The sequence below is a fragment of the Acanthamoeba castellanii genome, assembly GCF_000313135.1.
Source record: "Acanthamoeba castellanii str. Neff unplaced genomic scaffold scf7180000084751, whole genome shotgun sequence".
In the NCBI taxonomy this organism is placed as follows: domain Eukaryota; phylum Discosea; order Longamoebia; family Acanthamoebidae; genus Acanthamoeba; species Acanthamoeba castellanii.
Window position 1 is genome coordinate 1202 of NW_004457573.1, and position 1601 is coordinate 2802.

At 55.9% G+C, this 1601-nt stretch overlaps 1 protein-coding gene across 1 annotated transcript in view; it reads left to right on the top strand.

The window, feature by feature from the left end:
* Nucleotides 1–576: 576 nt before the first annotated feature.
* The window catches only part of ACA1_194500 (serine/threonine protein kinase, putative), a gene marked incomplete at both ends in the record, with an annotated part of 2504 nt that continues 1479 nt past the window's right edge, over nucleotides 577–1601 (top strand). Inside the window, 4 exons of the mRNA XM_004342868.1 lie at nucleotides 577–639; nucleotides 732–803; nucleotides 917–1054; nucleotides 1147–1455. Of these exons, the coding sequence (XP_004342917.1) occupies nucleotides 577–639; nucleotides 732–803; nucleotides 917–1054; nucleotides 1147–1455 (582 nt within the window). The remainder of the gene's footprint in view (nucleotides 640–731; nucleotides 804–916; nucleotides 1055–1146; nucleotides 1456–1601) is intronic.

The window sequence follows — 1601 nt, forward strand, 5'->3', positions numbered from 1 at the left end:
CCTTTGGCTTAGCCAGGTGATTGGCTTACAGGGAGCTTTGCACTTGGGCTCAGCCTTTTCTTTGGACTTGGTATTGGACTAGGTACTTCACCATCTGTTTTCAAAACTCTGAGCCATGTTACGCACCCCGCGACAGCCAAGTCCCAGCCGGCCCGTCAGCTATGTCAGCTCCGTATTACATTTACTGCCCAACCAGGCCACACTGTCAGACATGTTGACCCAAAATTAAAATGTCTCCAACAATATTGGGTCTGGTCTGAATCTCCATCTATTGCCGCACATCAGATGGAGAGATGTTATTAAGCTGCGGCCCAATCGCGGTATCCAGGTAAAAAGCACAAGGCATCTTTGTTGCTGCTCCTTGGACCATTAACCTCCAACACCGACATGAGCACACACGCACACCGGACCACGGTCTTGCACCGGTCAGTGTGCGTCGTCGTGCTCCTTCTTCCCATTCTGTTCTCAGTCGCTCCAGGTGCCTTTCCCAACTCACCCAGCCAGAGAATGGCAAGTCTGCAAAGTCTTGTGTATCATACGAGCTAATAAACTTGTGCAGTGCGAGCGGACACCTACATGGCCTCCGGCGGCAGCCTCCACACGGGCACCCTCTTGTCGTATGCCACCGAAAGCTACAAGGTACAAGGGCCTCCCACTCTCAGCTGGGGAATGGGAGATCTCGCCTGACCCTCCATTCAAAAAACGCCCATGCGCTACAACAGTACGTGCAGGAAGACTTTTCCGTCATGTTCAAGACCGGCCTAACGGCTGAGGCCGCTGTCGAGGCCATCGGTTTGTCCACGGTACGGCCCTCAACATGAACTCAACTAAATTCTGAATTCCAAATCGCGTTGTCATGTTGCAGCAGACTGTGTTCACTCACGCCATCACACGGCACACTCGCGTGATACGGCAGGACTCCGCAATGGTAGACGCGTACTGGCCGCCCGAATGGCAGGTCGAGCACAACATCTTCCATTTCCCCGTCGTCTGCCAACCTATCGTGGCCGCCTACAATCTCGGCCCCGACGCGCTGCCCAACAACCAGACCCTGGTGTGGCCACCACACTACACACATGACTTTGCATTCTCTCCGGCTGATGCCGCGTGCTCTCTTTTGACTACATTTCACGCTGCACACCGCAGACACTCAGCGTGGGGGTGTTGGCCGACATCTGGTCTGGCGCCATTGTGTCCTGGAACGACTCGGCCATCGCGCAGCTCAACCCCAACATCACCCTGCCCGCCCAACCCATCGTCTTGGTGTTTGCCAACGACAGGCGCGGCAGCATCTCGGATTCGTTCGCCAGCGCCCTGGCGCACTTCAATCCGGCGTTCGCCATGTCGGTGTACACCACCAACGATTCGTTCGCCAGCCGGTGGTCCCAGTTCGGCACCATCGGTGCGCGCTCCTATGTCGTCGATCCCATTGAGCAGCAGCTGGGCCACGTTCTCGTACGCGCTTCCATTATCGCGGCGTTGCTTGTGGAGACCTTACCAAACATGTGCATACACACCACGCTCTTTAGAACATCTCGTACAGTCTCACCTACACCACAGCCGTGTTTGCAAGTGCGGCTGGCCTTCCCTTCGCCCTGATG